Source organism: Misgurnus anguillicaudatus, unplaced genomic scaffold (genome assembly GCF_027580225.2).
Source record: "Misgurnus anguillicaudatus unplaced genomic scaffold, ASM2758022v2 HiC_scaffold_33, whole genome shotgun sequence".
NCBI lineage: Eukaryota > Metazoa > Chordata > Actinopteri > Cypriniformes > Cobitidae > Misgurnus > Misgurnus anguillicaudatus.
This window is the reverse complement of record NW_027395283.1, coordinates 111,960-128,256: the sequence shown is the minus strand read 5'-3', so window position 1 is coordinate 128,256 and position 16,297 is coordinate 111,960. Positions and strand designations below refer to the sequence as shown.

Here is a 16,297-nt window from a genome sequence, read left to right as displayed (position 1 = left end):
TGCACTTTTAATTTGCACATTCAAGAGAGAATAATTTAAAATATTATTTTTAGTTCCTTTAAAAAATGTGTTTATTTTACGGGAGAAAATGAAACTGTAGAATTCATAATCTTAAAACAGAAGTTATATGATAAAAAAATAGAAAATAACAACCTACCAGGGATGATAGAATAGAAACAGTTTTGCTACTGTATTTGTATATAGCAGGGGTGGCGAACGTCGGTCCTGGAGAGCCGGAGCCCTGCAGTTTTTAGCTCCAACCCTGATTAAACCTCACCTGTCTGAAGGTTTCTTGTAACTCTTTAGACCTTGATTACCTGTTCTGGGGTGTATTCCAGAAAGCTGGTTATGTGGCTTACCCGGGTAAGTTTAGGAGTAAGCAAGCGGATAACCTCTGCTTTCGGTTCCAAAAACGGAGGTAACTTTCGGGTTATGTAAGTAACCATAGCAACTGACTCTCTGAAGATAACCTACTCCGGAGCAGGTTATGTTGCAGGGTAAGTTCATTTTAGTTAATAAAACGAGGCTCCGGAGGAAGTCTGCGCATGCGTGTACTTATGATGAGCGTACAGCGGGCGTGGAAGCATATATTTTGCATAATATTACAATGTTAAAGCGTTTATTTTATTTTATTACATTTACAGTCGCGAATATTTATTGCTGTCTTAAAAAATGTGTGATATGAATTTTTTTTAAAGAAACTATTTTTTTAATAACATTGATTGATATTTGTGATTGGACTAATTACTATAAATTTAATTATGTCCATTACTAATAAAAATGGATTCATATTTGTGTTCGGACTAAATACTATACATTTAATTATGTTCATTTTTAATATATCTCCAAATATCAGTGGATGTATGAAACACAATTCCATCAATTAATGTTAACAATAAAGTACATTTCCATATCAATTTTGTCAATTCATAAATAACCTCATCTTTCACTTACTAGATAATTTGAGATGAATCTAAAGTTATAATAAATGTGTGTGCAAATACATTGTCATTATTGAATCTTAACCAATGTTACTTAAGTGACAATGTGGCAATGTTACAGTAAATGGGTATAACAAATAGAAACACATGATGCATCATAATAATAATTACTGAGGGACAGAAGTTACCCCTGCCTGCAGTCTCTGATAGGCATGTGCATCTGACCTGGCCCACAGAATGACACCCATGAAGCACAGGCATGATTTAACACTGACCCACAGAATGACACAGGTGAAGCACAGACTTCATTAGATGAAACACCATTGAATCACAGACATGGCATAGTGGTCAGAGATTTCCTATTATCAGTTAGAATCATGTACACAATGAAATGAAATTATAAATATATATTTCATAGTATAATATTTATTTCTTAAACATGCACTTTAGATCCTTAGCCCTCTCTCTACATTTCATCTTTAGTTGGTCTTTTTCTAAATCACCTTTATTTCTTTAAAATGGGCCTTTTGTAGCTGCTTTCCAGAGCTATCATTTTTGAGCCAAAGGGAAATTGAGATATTTGGTTATATTAGATGATGGAGGACATATTACAACATGTTACTATTGACACTAATGTAACATTTCTATTCTCCAATTCTGTCACAGCAAAACACTACCAAAACACACTTATAGCCAATCAAATCAAATCAAATGCCGGGTTGCGTATGTGTTGGGCGGGTCTATCAACAGAAGGTCCAGATTCTATTGGGGTAGGGGCGTGTTTGTTTAGGTGATTTCAAATATCAACATTGGCTTTCAAACATCATGGAGTCTGCCTTTAACTATGTTTATTGAAAACCATGGTTATTTTGTGGTTACCATGGTTTTACTGTAACCATGTTTTTTACTGTAGTTAGTAAAACCATTGTTACTTTTCATAAGGGAAAATATATTCATAATTCATATGTTTACAATCATATATAAAATCTATGATTATTTTTACAGGCTTTTAAATAATATTTAAATAATATTGTGTGTATTTTCGTTCAGACACATATAATATTGGACTAAAATGGGGTAAAATAGGTTCGTATTAATTATCTAATTAATGAATTTTATCTATTTTGTAATCATGCACTTCTAAGCCGATTATAAAACGTTGATTTTGCCAAAAAATATTGGTTTATAATGTAATTTCTCATTTAAAAACTTTTAAGGTCTCTGACGTTTCCATGGTGACTCGTGAAATCTGTGATCCATTGAGAATGCCTTTATGTTATTACCGTGAGCGCACGTTAACTCTGGGTTACTTTCAGCGAGTTGATTGAACTAACTCTTAAACTGTGTTTTGGAACCGACATACCCTGAGTAAGCAAGTTTGGGGTTGATCAACCCAAAGTTCGGTGTTAATCTGATGGTAAGTTAACCCTGCTTTCTGGAATACACCCCAGGTGTGTATGATTAGAGCTGGAGCTAAACTCTGCAGGACTGCGGCTCTCAGGGGCGTTGCACAAGATCTCGGGCCCTATGCATATGCAGCTCTGATGGCCCCCCATGCCACACCCCCATAATATATCCCAGACTTTTCAAGGGCCCTCTCTTCCTTTGGGGCCCTGGTAATCAGTACTGGTTTTACCCCCAGTCCGACGCCCTCTCCAGGACCGACGTTCGCCACCCCTGGTATATAGCCATGTATTTGTAGTAAACAAATGGCAATCAATCAGCTTTACTGCATGTTTATTTTTCATAATGGAGGATAAGTAAACCTGATTATGAATTTAGGAACTTTAGACTGCCAGCACTGAAATCACTATCCCGCCATCCAAAGTCATACCTCCTCACTTGTTTTGCTAAATCCATTGCAGTGAGCGTCTTCTGACTGTAGAATGTTATAGAAAATTGTATTAAGTTTAACCAGGAAAGACAGCAATTAATTCAAGAGATGGAAATAGAAAGTGAACATTTAAAAATAAAAGTAATTCTTCAGAAAAGATCAAGTGAAGTTTGTTTTAGGTATTTGTTTCATTTTTTGGAAGAAACTTGTCTAATTAGGAAAATATAGAGTAGGTCCTGTGTATATGTATGTTTGTTAATTTATTTACTTTTTTAAGCTAGTGTTAGGATTTAAACATATCCAGACCCACACTCCATTTCGGTAGGTGTCGGTAATGCTTCCAAAAGTTGTTTGCCATTCGCCATTAAAAAGGAAAGAAGAAGAAGAGCGTCTTCTCTCTCCAGTACAGCAGGAGGCGCTGCAGCTCTTTAGTCCACAGATAAACTCACTAAAGAAAGAAAGAAAGAGCGCGCGTGTGATGTGTTTGTGTATCCTCAGTGTTTTTCTCTCTTGCGTGTTTCATTGAGTGTAAACAGAGTCTTGTCTCTGTGTATTTTAGTGTTGAGACGCTGACGACGAGATGTGCTGTAAAAAGTTCTGTGCTTTAAATCAGTATGAACTGACTGTCCATGCTGGATTTATTTGATGATCATCAGAGAAACCTCTCAGCTGAAGAAAGAGGTGGCGTTATACTGGAGACTAAGCTGAGGTCAAGAGGAGATTTACCAATTACCAAATATCATTTACCTGAATCAGACAACATCAAATCATTTCATGGATCAAATCTCCACAGAGTCTCTGGATTCTGTCTGTAACGCTGGAGAACAGCAGCAGATCCTGCAGACCAAACTGAAGATGTGTTCAGTTAAACTCATCGACTGCACAAACCTCATGATGAAGATTAAAACTGAACCCACAGAAATCAAAACTGAACCCACAGAAATCAAAACTGAACTCACAGAATTCAAAACTGAACAAACAGAAATCAAAACTGAACCCACAGAAATCAAAACTGAACCGACAGAAATCAAAACTGAACCCACAGAAGAGGAAGATCGCACTGATGAAGATGTTGATTTTATTCCATCAGGTATGTCTCCTTAATTATTGTTGTATTTTTAACTGTCATGTGAGGACCTGTTTTGGGTTTTCAGTCACAAACTCGCTAATTAAGGGGCGGTTTCCTGGACAGGGATTAGACTAGTTCTAAACTACATATTTTTAAAGGAAAACACCACTGTTTTTCAATATTTTACTATGTTTTTACCTCAACTTAGAGGAATTAACACAGTTATATCTTCTTTCGGTGCGTGCACTTTTAATTCTTTGTACAGCGCTTCTTGTATGTCCAAACAAAAGTTTTACTTTGTGCCACCATACTTACTCGTGTAACAACTCTCATGCAACAGTCTTTAAATACAGGGCTCCAGACTAACTTTTTTCACTAGGAGCACAGTGGCCCCCAACTGAAAATTTTAGGGGCGCAACCAGAAAATTTAGGGGCACACACGATAAATCAACATGCCTACCAAATATTCAAATTTCTACTATTTTCCACTGTATTACTAATAAATACTTCAATGATACATGCAAAAACTATAATGTGCTGTTTTCAAATTCAGTGTCACATCACAAAAAAGGTCACATTTACTGGTCGCACATGTGCGACTGGATGTAAAATTCAGTGGCACACTCTTAAATTTTGGTGGCAGTCTGGAGCTCTGAAATAGGGAAAACATGGAAGTGTTTGGTGGTCCTATTGACTTCAGTCAGTTTCACAATTATTTTCCCCAGAAAATAATGAAAGACATAGCCAAAAAGGTCAGTCATTCAATAATAAAATTATGAAGTGACAAGAACACTTTTGTATGCGGAGAAACCAAAACAAATGATTTTATTTAATCATTTGTTGTTCTTCTTGGTTGTTCATGAGCAGACTACGATACATCACCTGCTGACGTAGTTACCAATGTTTTTATTTAAGCCGTTATGCAAACATTGTAAATGATACTAAAACAACCCATATAAATGGAAATATTACTTACCAGTGTATTCTGTGTCTGTACGCTGGCAACTCTATCAGCAGGTGATGTCAGTAGCATGCGCCATCTGGTTGTGAACACACACTGAACAACCAAGGAGGAGAAAGAATTGTCGAATAAATTTTTTGTTTACTTTGCGTACAGAAGTGTTCTCATTAAGGGTGTCACGATTTCGATTTTAAATCGAAATCGATCGAAATTAAGTCACAACCTCGAACTTCGAATTAAAAAATTGGATCGTCGATGCTGCCACGCCCCCATGTCACGTCCGGTCGGCTTGCCAAGCGGGGGAAAATAAACTCTCAGAAGTGCCCTTAAAAACATCCATCCAGCGGAACGCGATTTATATTTTAAACACGAGGGATTTATTGCTCCTTGAAATGCATATCATAAACAGGATTACTAGTGATCTGCCTTCAGACAGAGCGCAGCTCTCTGCACGTGCACGAGAGAGCCGCCAAGATGCAGCGGGTTTACTTTTAAACAAAAGGTATAGTTTGCCTCAGCTCGCATGAAACGCATAAAACTGAACAAATACGTAAGGATTATAACTTTAGTTTATGTTTAGACTTTGGACAGATGCGAGATGCGCATGCACGTGAGACAGAGAGAAGCGCAGCTGCTTATGACGCACCGGTTTTCAGATAATAGGAGTCCAAGACGCGCGCATTAGTCTATCTGCGTGCCGTGCAAGAAGGAATTCTCTCTCTACAAGCTCTCTCGCGTAAAGTAAAGCCCACAAACCCCCATGCGAGGAAAAGCACGCAATGTGCATGTTAATGTGAAACTATAATAATAATAATAATAAAGGCATATAATTTTTTGTCTTAAAAAAATCATTTAAAAATCGAGAATCGAATTGAATCGTGACATCAGAATCGAAAATGGGGCATCATGGGATAGTGAAGCGTCCATCGTATGCACACTGCAAAATCTAACGGGAAGTAGTAGGTCATCCGGGTACTTTTCGCATACTGTTTTTCGAATACTATGTATTCGGACATACTACTCGCCTCGCCTACTGCTTTTCGCGTACTATATAGTATGTAGTATGCGGTTTCGGACGCAGCAATTGTGTTGTGAAGACAATCGGAGCACTTGGGTGTTTAGAACGACACAGGTGTAAGTGATTTATGATAAAATGATCATTTTGGGTCAGCAAATAATGCAACCAAGAATTGTGAAAGTCTCTGTACAAATAAAAAATATTGCTACATTTGACTCCTACAAAATAGTGGATTACTCCCAAATAATCATGCATTACATTATGTTTCTTTGTCTTTATCGATCACTTATTGAACTGTCATTATCATTTTATCAGGGTAAATTTATAGAAAATTAGAATGGAAAAATATTTTTTTCGAATTATCGCCCAGCACTGAAATATGTACTATAACTAATTTCTAATTATATACTATAACTAATAATATAAATATATACTACTAATAAACTCTCCAACACTCTGCTTCTACTACTCTTGACTAGGGGTGGCACTGATCACAAAGCCCACAGTTCGGGTCGTGTCATGGTTTTAGGGTCAAGGTTTTCCGTTCTATACGGTTGTTCTTGTTGTTTTATCTTTTAATCGTTAACACTCCAGAAATTTACTTCAGCATGATATATAGCTTAATTATCTACAAGAAGCACAAGTTCCAGGTGAATCTAGCTGATCATGACGTCTCATCACGCTGGCACCCAGTCTGTGAGTCGAGTATAAACAACTCCCCAAATGGAGGCTCGCGCTGTGGAGCCAGGCAAAAGTATATAAGGCTTCAGGTAACATACGAGCACGAGGCTACATTGTGCATGCGTCGAATTGTGCAACACGCTCCGAACCGAGACCAGCGAACCGAATGGTTCCGATGTTTTTTCATGTACCGTGCCACTCCTACTCTTCACATCTATCTGACACTAAAACGCCACAACACTCACAAATCAGGGCTTCATCTGGCACCCCCATTTATTCTTGATATGCGCTCTGAACCCTTATTTCAAATATACCATCACTGTGACACGTCTATTACATGTCTATATGTATGAATCTAGAAAAATATACAGAATCTGACTTCTTTGTCCTTCTTTGTGTGAATAAGAGTAAAAAGACAATTTAATTGTTTCATGTTTCTTTCAGATGTGAAGAGTGATTCATGTTTGGATATAGAAATAACGTCCTCAACATCAAAAGAGCGACTGACAGCACAAACTCTTTCCTGCATCACCTGTGGAAAGACATTCAGCTCACAGAGACATTTAGAGAGACATGAGAGAAAACACACAGAACAGAAACTCTTCACCAGATCTGAGATCAGCTTTACTACCTTACAAGAGAAGAAACTTCATTCAGAAGACCACAGAGAGAAGAAGAAGAAGAAGAAGAAGCAGTTTCACTGTGAGCAGTGTGGGAGGATTTGTGTCTCTTCCTATAAACTAAATGTTCACATGAGGATACACAGTGATGAAAAGCCTTTCAACTGCACTGAATGTGGAAATTACTTCAGAACCAAACAATATCTTAATGTTCATCAGAGACTTCACACTGGAGAAAAACCTTTTAAATGCTCTCAGTGTGACAAGACTTTTTCTCAGTCGAGTCACTTGAAAGTTCATCAGAGAGTTCATACTGGAGAGAAACCTTACGTCTGCACTCAATGTGGAAAGAGCTTCACTAAGTCATCTCAATTAAGAGATCATCAGAGAGTTCACACTGGAGAGAAACCTTATCACTGTAGTGTCTGTGGGAAGAGTTTTGGACAACGGGCTACATTACTAAATCACAAGAGAATTCATACAGGTGAAAAACCTTTCAAATGTTCTCAGTGTGACAAGACGTTCGCTTCTTTAGGTTGCATTAAATCCCATCAGAGAGTTCATACTGGAGAGAAACCTTACGTCTGTGCTAACTGTGGAAAGAGCTTCTCTGATTCATATCAATTAAGAGTTCATCAAAGAGTTCATACTGGAGAGAAACCTTTCAAATGCTCTCAGTGTAACAAGACGTTTACTTTTTCAAGTAACTTAATAGTTCATCAGAGAGTTCATACTGGAGAGAAACCTTATCACTGTAGTGTCTGTGGGAAGAGTTTTAGTCAACGGAATCACTTAGTTTATCACAAGAGAATTCATGATAAACCTTTCAAATGCTCTCAGTGTGACAAGACATTTGCTCTGTCAGGTTCCTTAAAATCCCATCAGAGAGTTCACACCGGAGAGAAACCTTATTACTGTAACATTTATGAGAAGAGTTAATCATCAACAGTCAAACATTGATAAGCACCAGTGACATTAATACAAACAACCAATCACAGTTTGTTTCCTAGCAAAATGTCCACACAATAATTTAAATAACTTGCCGCAACCAAATAGCACCTTAACAAACATCATTACTCACCATAGAACAATGCGCATACGTGCATGTAATGTAAACAAAACAATCAACAGCAAACATTTTCTGTCTCAGTTGGTATTGTAGCCTACTGAATTTACTGAATTTTGAATAAAAAGAGTCTTTAAAAAACTGTTGCAGTGGTTAATTTAAAGGGGGGGTTTTAATAGTATTTCAAGCATTTTGACTTATTAACACAGTTATAGAGTTGTTTCCTCATGCTAAACGTAGGCAAAGTGTCAAAACAGCAGTTGGGCGTGTTTCAGAGTATTTCTGTGCCGAATGCACTTTCGCCAGGGTTTCGTACAAGTTTCGGCTAGTTTTTTTCCGATTACAGTTCTAACTGACGTTTCAGGGGTTTTCGATACGTATCACTTCTTTATATGGGCTTCCGCCGGAAAACTTCCCCCGGAAAACCGGGAGACGCTAGAGCTTGCTAACAGCTTATCACGCCACTCAGCTTTGTTTAATTTCAAAAGTCAACTGGCACAACAAGAAGTGTGTTTTTGGATGTAAGGAGAAGACATCCAGCCTTACGGAAACAATGGATATAGTTTATTATCCGGATTAGCAGCAGAGTTTTGCGTGTGTGTTTGATGCGGTGGATTTTCAGAACCAGGTCATGACGAGTTACACGCGGTAAGTAAGACTTCTGTCTTATGTTGGAAATAGGCGCGTGTATATTATATAAATGACACGAACATGTAGTGAATCATAAGTTAAAACAGTGTTGTGTAGTGTTGCATGACTCGTACTCGCTCCGCCTGCGGTATAACTCCTCCTTCTTCATTTTTTCGTACGTTATCGGAAAGATTCGGTAAAGCTAATCTTTCTTTTATAAATCTGATTAAACTAAAGACTCTTCAGAGATATAAAGGATGTCATACTACTCTATAGGTACTCCAGATTAACATTAGAAATGCAGAAACAGCGTGTGTTACGTGAGCTTTAATAATGATTATCAGTATATTTACCATTTTGTTGTATCTTAGCATTTCTGTACGTTTCATTAGAATGTGATCCTTAAGCAATTATTTTTATCGGGCATGCAGGGCATTTTACTTGGTGGCCTGACATACATTCAGTAACACGTCATAAACCTTGTATGGTCATGATGTTTTTTAAAAGTCTAATTTGAAGGTTTAACAGCTACACAAAACATATCACAAATGTTGCATTTTGGGCTGGTTTTGTTTTCCAAGAAAACGTGCTGATTATTTTCCAACGTTTATAAAAGTCCTTTTTGTTTTTATTTAGGATGTGGTTTTTAAAAGGTATTTAAAATGTTGTACTGCAACATTACCTAATTACAATGAAAATACAACGTTGTGAAAAGTTTGATTGTTTTTAATCTGATCATAATCTCTTTGTCCTACGAAGTCCTATTTTTATAACTTTAAAACTAAAAGCTTGATGTTCTGTCTTTATTCTTTAGCATTTAATTTCCCACCAATTATTTTCATTTAGTCATTACTTTATACAATAGTTTGTGATGATTTCTGGCCAATAATTGAGACGCATACTTGTTTTGCTAAATCCATTGTAAAGCAGTGAGCGTCTTCTGTCTCCAGTACAGCAGGAGGCGCTGCAGCTCTTTAGTCCGCAAATAAACTCACTAAAGAAAGAAAGAAAGAGCGCGCGTGTGATGTGTTTGTGTATCCTCAGTGTTTTTCTCTCTTGCGTGTTTCATTGAGTGTAAACAGAGTCTTGTCTTTGTGTATTTTAGTGTTGAGACGCTGACGATGTGGTGTTCTGTAAATCAGTATGAACTGATCTGTCCATGCTGGATTTATTGATGATCATCAGAGAAATCTCTCAGCTGAAGAAAGAGGTGGCGTTACTGGAGACAAAGCTGAGGTCAAGGGGAGATTTACCAATTACCAAATATCATTTACCAGAATCAGACAACATCAAATCATTTCATGGATCAAACCTCCACATAGTCTCTGGGTTCTGTCTTTAACGTTGGAGAACAGCAGCAGATCCTGCAGACCAAACTGAAGATGTGTTCAGTTAAACTCATCGACTGCACGAACCTCATGATGAAGATTAAAACTGAACTCACAGAAATCAAAACTGAACCCACAGAAATCAAAACTGAAACCACAGAAATTAAAACTGAACCCACAGAAGAGGAAGATCGCACTGATGTTGATTTTATTCCATCAGGTATGTCTCCTTAATTATTGTTGTATTTTTAACTGTCATGTGAGCACCTGTTTTGGGTTTTCAGTCACAAACTCGCTAATTAAGGGGCGGTTTCCTGGACAGGGATTAGACTAGTCCTAAACTACATATTTTTAAAGGAAAACACCACTGTTTTTCAATATTTTACTATGTTTTTACCTCAACTTAGATGAATTAACACAGTTATATCTTCTTTCTATGCGTGCACTTTTAATTCTTTGTACAGCGCTTCTTGAATGTCCAAACAAAAGTTTTACTTTGTGCCACCATACTTACTCGTGTAACAACTCTCATGCAACAGTCTTTAAATACAGGGCTCCAGACTAACTTTTTTCACTAGGAGCACAGTGGCCCCCAACTGAAAATTTTAGGGGCGCAACCAGAAAATTTAGGGGCACACACGATAAATCAACATGCTTACCAAATATTCAAATTTCTACTTTTTTCCACTGTATAATAAATACTTCAATGATACATGCAAAAACTATAATGTGCTGTTTTCAAATTCAGTGTCACATCACAAAAAAGGTCAAATTTACTGGTCGCACATGTGCGACTGGATGTAAAATTCAGTGGCACACTCTTAAATTTTGGTGGCAGTCTGGAGCTCTGAAATAGGGAAAACATGGAAGTGTTTGGTGGTCCTATTGACTTCAGTCAGTTTCACAATTCTTTTCCCCAGAAAAAAATGAAAGACATAGCCAAAAAGGTCAGTCATTCAATAATAAAATTATGAAGTGAACACTTTTGTATGCGGAGAAACAAAAAAAATGATTTTATTTAATAATTTGTTCTTCTCCTTGGTTGTTCATGAGCAGACTACGATACATCACCTGCTGACGTAGTTGCCAATGTTTTTATTTAAGCCGTTATGCAAACATTGTAAATGATACTTAAACAACCCATATAAATGGAAATATTACTTACCAGTGTATTCTGTGTCTGTACGCTGGCAACTCTGTCAGCAGGTGATGTCAGCAGCATGCGCCATCTGGTTGTGAACACACACTGAACAACCAAGGAGGAGAAAAAATTGTTCTGCGTACAGAAGTGTTCTCATCACTTCATAATATATTTAATGAACGAATGTTGGACCTTTTTAGTAATGTCTTTCATTGTTTTCTGAGGAAAATAACTGTGAAACTTAACTAAAGTCAATGGGACAGACAGAAGCCACATGGTTTGATGGTTTTATCAAAAATATGTAACAATGTGTTGTGAAGACAATCGGAGCACTTGGGTGTTTAGAACGACACAGGTGTAAGTGATTTATAATAAAATGATCATTTTGGGTCAGCAAATAATGCAACCAAGAATTGTGAAAGTCTCTGTACAAATAAAAAATATTGCTACATTTGACTCCTACAAAATAGTGGATTACTCCCAAATAATCATGCATTACATTATGTTTCTTTGTCTTTATCGATCACTTATTGAACTGTCATTATCATTTTATCAGGGTAAATTTATAGAAAATTAGAATGGAAAAATAATTTTTTCGAATTATCGCCCAGCACTGAAATATGTACTATAACCAATTTCTAATTATATACTATAACTAATAATATAAATATATACTACTAATAAACTCTCCAACACTCTGCTTCTACTACTCTTGACTAGGGGTGGCACGGTTCACAAAGCCCACAGTTCGGGTCGTGTCATGGTTTTAGGGTCAAGGTTTTCCGTTCTATACGGTTGTTCTTGTTGTTTTATCTTTTAATCGTTAACACTCCAGAAATTTACTTCAGCATGATATATAGCTTAATTATCTACAAGAAGCACAAGTTCCAGGTGAATCTAGCTGAGCAATACGTCTCATCATGCTGGCACCCAGTCTGTGAGTCGAGTATAAACAACTCCCCAAATGGAGGCTCGCGCTGTGGAGCCAGGCAAAAGTATATAAGGCTTCAGGTAACATACGAGCACGAGGCTACATTGTGCATGCGTCGAATTGTGCAACACGCTCCGAACCGAGACCAGCGAACCGAATGGTTCCGATGTTTTTTCATGTACCGTGCCACTCCTACTCTTCACATCTATCTGACACTAAAACGCCACAACACTCACAAATCAGGGCTTCATCTGGCACCCCCATTTATTCTTGATATGCGCTCTGAACCCTTATTTCAAATATCCCATCACTGTGACACGTCTATTACATGTCTATATGTATGAATCTAGAAAAATATACAGAATCTGACTTCTTTGTCCTTCTTTGTGTGAATAAGAGTAAAAAGACAATTTAATTGTTTAATGTTTCTTTCAGATGTGAAGAGTGATTCATGTTTGGATATAGAAATAACGTCCTCAACATCAAAAGAGCGACTGACAGCACAAACTCTTTCCTGCATCACCTGTGGAAAGACATTCAGCTCACAGAGACATTTAGAGAGACATGAGAGAAAACACACAGAACAGAAACTCTTCACCAGATCTGAGATCAGCTTTACTACCTTACAAGAGAAGAAACGTCATTCAGAAGACCACAGAGAGAAGAAGAAGAAGAAGAAGCAGTTTCACTGTGAGCAGTGTGGGAGGATTTGTGTCTCTTCCTCTCAACTAAAGGTTCACATGAGGATACACAGTGATGAAAAGCCTTTCAACTGCACTGAATGTGGAAAATACTTCAAAACAAAACAAAATCTTAATGTTCATCAGAGAGTTCACACTGGAGAAAAACCTTTTAAATGCTCTCAGTGTGACAAGACTTTTTCTCAGTCGAGTCACTTGAAAGTCCATCAGAGAGTTCATACTGGAGAGAAACCTTACGTCTGTGATCACTGTGGAAAGAGCTTCTCTAGTTCATCTGATTTCAAAGTCCATCAGAGAGTACATACTGGAGAGAAACCTTACGTCTGTGATCACTGTGGAAAGAACTTCACTAATTCATCTCAATTCAGAGATCATCAGAGAGTTCACACTGGAGAGAAACCTTATCACTGTAGTGTCTGTGGTAAGAGTTTTGGACAACGGGCTTCATTACTAAATCACAAGAGATTTCATACAGGTGAAAAAACTTTCAAATGCTCTCAGTGTGACAAAACGTTCGCTTCTTTAGGTTGCATCAAATCCCATCAGAGAGTTCACACTAGAGAGAAACTTTACGTCTGCTCTCCATGTGGAAAGAGCTTCTCTGATTCATCTCAATTAAGAGTTCATCAAAGAGTTCATACTGGAGAGAAACCTTTCAAATGCTCTCAGTGTAACAAGACGTTTACTTTTTCAAGTAACTTAATAGTTCATCAGAGAGTTCATACTGGAGAGAAACCTTATCACTGTTATGTATGTGGGAAGAGTTTTAGTCAACGGAATCACTTAGTTAATCACAAGAGAATTCATGATAAACCTTTCAAATGCTCTCAGTGTGACAAGACGTTTGCTCTGTCAGGTTCCTTAAAATCCCATCAGAGAGTTCACACCGGAGAGAAACCTTATTACTGTAACATTTGTGAGAAGAGTTAATCAACAGTCAAACTTTGTTAAGCACCAGTGACATTAATACAAACAACCAATCACAGTTTGTTTCCTAGCGAAATGTCCACACAATAATTGAAATAACTTGCCGCAACCAAAGAGTATAGAAGCACAAGAGGGGAAACTCTCATTCGTTTTTGGCATCAGTCACTAAGTGGCGCTTCAGTAGCGCGGCCGCCATTTTGGAATGAAAATTCTGACAGCCAATTCATTCTCAGCAAATCTCACAGCCAAATCAGAAGCACAATATTAAGTTTCTTGAATTAAAATTTTGTTCACTTGCTACACCTACAGTAAATACTGTATTGTCTTGTCTGTATGTGTTGTTGTTATCAGTTGTGGAATCCAATCATTAAATAGATACAAATTTGAGGTAGTTTTTTCTTGCTTTATTATGTAATTCTATTTTATGCTACTTTAAACATTTACTACTATTATAAGTTACCAACTCCACTAGGTATGAAATATATTTTGTACATATTAATCCCCTGCCCGATACAAACATTATAATCTTATAGAACATGATGCATTGTTCTGTCTTTTTTTTCTGTGTGTTATCCTATAATTGCCACTTTTTGACAGTTGGCTGTGTTTTTTTTTACTTAATCCATTTCGAGCAATTCAGATGTATATGTGTGTATATATGTGTATGTATATGGAGCCAAAATATTTTTTGTGGATGAGTTTATGTCGCTATGTTTGTATGTAAAATTAGCCTATACTGTATAAAAGTGGAAGACTTGTCTAAATATCTGAAAATAAGCTGTAAAAAGGGATTAATGATCACTGGTCTGATTGTATGTTATTCTGTGTTATCATCAATCAGTTTGAATTTGATCTTTTAATGTACAAACTAGCTGATTTTGCCATACTTCTAGTTGACTCCCGAGTCGCTTTCATTCCAAAATGGCGGATTCGTGGGGCTGCTGCTGGGCGCGGGTGATGCAATGGAACGTTCTATTGAGTTTCCTCTCTTGTGCTTCTATACTCTTTGCCGCAACCAAATAGCACCTTAACAAACATCATTACTCACCATAGAACAATGCGCATACGTGCATGTAATGTAAACAACACAATCAACAGCAAACATTTTCTGTCTCAGTTGGCATTGTAGCCTACTGAATTTACTGAATTTTGAATAAAAAGAGTCTTTAAAAAACTGTTGCAGTGGTTAATTTAATAATGATTATATTTACCATTTTGTTGTATCTTAACATTTCTGTACGTTTCATTAGAATGTGATCCTTAAGCAATTATTTTTATGTAGTAAACTGACAAGTAACCTTCGTCATAATAGCGGCATAATACTTTATTTACATATGAAGGTTATATCAGTGCACAAGCAGTTATATTTTAAGACGCCTCCTCCCGTCTGATTTCCTTTCATCTCCTGCCCTTCCATCTTTTGGTGTGTCATCTTTCATATACAATATAAAAACCAAACTGAAAGTATCAGGTTGGTCTTTTTTTCTGTAAAACAGATACAAAACAATAAAGCAGCACATCTGTGATGGTTTTTATAACTGGTTTGTAAATGATAATGCAATTGGGTGATGACCATTTGTTTATGTTTGGGCCAAGGGTCTGAGTCAAAGGGGAATGATAAGCCAAAGGTGTGAACACATTTCTATAATAATGAAATGGTCCGGGTGAGATGGTAATGTTGATGGGATTAAGGGTTGGTGAAACTGAAGGCTTGGGAGTGGCAGGGTTACTTCCTTTCAATATTTTGATGTTTAATGCTTTTAAAGTTGATTGCTTTGTTTTCCATTTAGGGGGCTGCCTGCTAAAATGTGTATGAATGCAATGTAGGGTTGTAAGTCAGTCTTTGTGACTGCAGCACCTGGACTCCATACTCTGACTACAGCTTGAGGAAATCCGAAGTCTTCTGGTCTTCGCTAAAAAGGTTTCCAACACGTTTTGATAATGTTGTAATAAGATGTTTAAAGACGTCATGAACATACCAAAATACAATCAGTGTATACATTGCTTTAAATGTATCTCAGCTTTATTAGTGTTTTGTTTTATAATGGTAGGAAGGGCTGGATTGGTAATCGAGCATGCAGGGCATTTTACTTGGTGGCCCGACATACATTCAGTAACACGTCATAAACCTTGTATGGTCATGATGTTTTTTAAAAGTCTAATTTGAAGGTTTAACAGCTAAACAAAACATATCACAAATGTTGCATTTTGGGCTGGTTTTGTTTTTTAAGAATACGTGCTGATTATTTTCCAACGTTTATAAAAGTCCTTTTTGCTTTTATTTAGGATGTGGTTTTTAAAAGGTATTTAAAATGTTGTACTGCAACATTACCTAATTACAATGAAAATACAACGTTGTGAAAAGTTTGTGATTGTTTTTAATCTGATCATAATCTCTTTGTCCTACGATGTCCTATCTTTATAACTTTAAAACTAAAAGCTTGATGTT

General features: G+C 37.0%; 1 protein-coding gene across 1 annotated transcript in view; it reads left to right on the top strand.

Annotated features, from left to right (window-relative positions):
* Positions 1-3,174: 3,174 nt before the first annotated feature.
* Positions 3,175-16,297, top strand: part of LOC129437066 (uncharacterized) — a 35,593-nt gene continuing 22,470 nt past the window's right edge. The window contains 3 exon segments of the mRNA XM_073865716.1: positions 3,175-3,865; positions 6,949-8,035; positions 12,990-13,848. Coding sequence (XP_073721817.1) covers positions 3,550-3,865; positions 6,949-8,035; positions 12,990-13,848 — 2,262 coding nt within the window. The 5' untranslated portion in view covers positions 3,175-3,549.